The 1,023-nt window shown below is 49.2% G+C and overlaps 1 protein-coding gene across 1 annotated transcript in view; it reads right to left on the minus strand.

Annotated features, from left to right (window-relative positions):
* VOLCADRAFT_78429 (uncharacterized protein) overlaps positions 1-1,023 on the minus strand; it is a 2,653-nt gene extending 1,630 nt beyond the window's left edge. Inside the window, exons 1-3 of the mRNA XM_002959623.1 lie at positions 855-1,023; positions 454-744; positions 1-274 (exon numbers count right to left, since the gene is read on the minus strand). Of these exons, the coding sequence (XP_002959669.1) occupies positions 1-274; positions 454-744; positions 855-857 (568 nt within the window). The 5' untranslated portion in view covers positions 858-1,023. The remainder of the gene's footprint in view (positions 275-453; positions 745-854) is intronic.

Here is a 1,023-nt window from a genome sequence, read left to right on the forward strand (position 1 = left end):
CTGAATTGAAGTCCTTCAGGACTGGATCGAAGAACTTGTACAACTTCTCCAGGATGTACCTCTTGGCACGCTGCACACCCTGTGAAGTCCCACTTCCTGATGCATCCTTGGTGCCATCATGTTCACCGTCGTCCCCATCTCCTTCTTGGCTATCCCAGCTGTTCTTCCTCTTCCGGGGGTTTGGGTTGGCAACCGCCTCAAAGGCTGCCTCAAGCCCATTGATGAAGTTTGGTGGCACCATGTGTACCATCTTGGGCTTGACACTCTCCTTGAACTGTAGATTCATTAAGCAGTGCAGTGTTGTACCTCTCAGTAAGGAGAAGTTAACATATAAAACGCAGCAGATACACAAAACCTCCTCAACAAGTGACTGGAATGGTTGTGTTTAGGGTTTGTAACAACCTCTCGTTTAGTCTGTATTTCCACAGTAAAGAAACAGGTTTCTATGCTTACCGTTTTGAGGCTGACCCTGTTGACCTGCTGCTGGTCAAGAAGGTCTCTCTCCCTGAAGCCCATTTCGTAGAGGGTGCTGAACATGTCCATGGTAGCCTTGGCTGATCCTGGACTGTTAAAAGCAGGCTTGAAATCCGACTTCCATTTCTCATATGCTGTGTAGAACAGCTGGAACGGCCTACAGCCGATTTCGAAGCCTATTTTTGATGCCATATCCCGAACCTCCACTGGAATGCCTTGAAGGCCAGGAAGGTCACCTGGACTAGGTTCAGGAACGTTCTGAATAGCCTCCTTCGATAATGCGAAAGGAATGGGTAGCAAAGAAAGAGGGAATCGTGCTTGACAAGTAAAGCAAGCAAAATCATCAGGATAATCGGCGGCGCAAAAGGTCACAGCTTTACCATGCGCTCATGTGCTGATTTCAATTCACAGTATGCCTCGGACTCTTCAGTGGTAACAGTTCCTGTAATGGCTGTGACCTCTCTCCTACTGCAGTAGCTGTGCCGTGATGTAGGGCGGACAAGGTCGACCGCCGGCTGCACTGCTTGGTCGATCCTTCTACGAAGTCGG

Source organism: Volvox carteri, assembly GCF_000143455.1.
Source record: "Volvox carteri f. nagariensis unplaced genomic scaffold VOLCAscaffold_437, whole genome shotgun sequence".
Taxonomy (NCBI): domain Eukaryota; kingdom Viridiplantae; phylum Chlorophyta; class Chlorophyceae; order Chlamydomonadales; family Volvocaceae; genus Volvox; species Volvox carteri.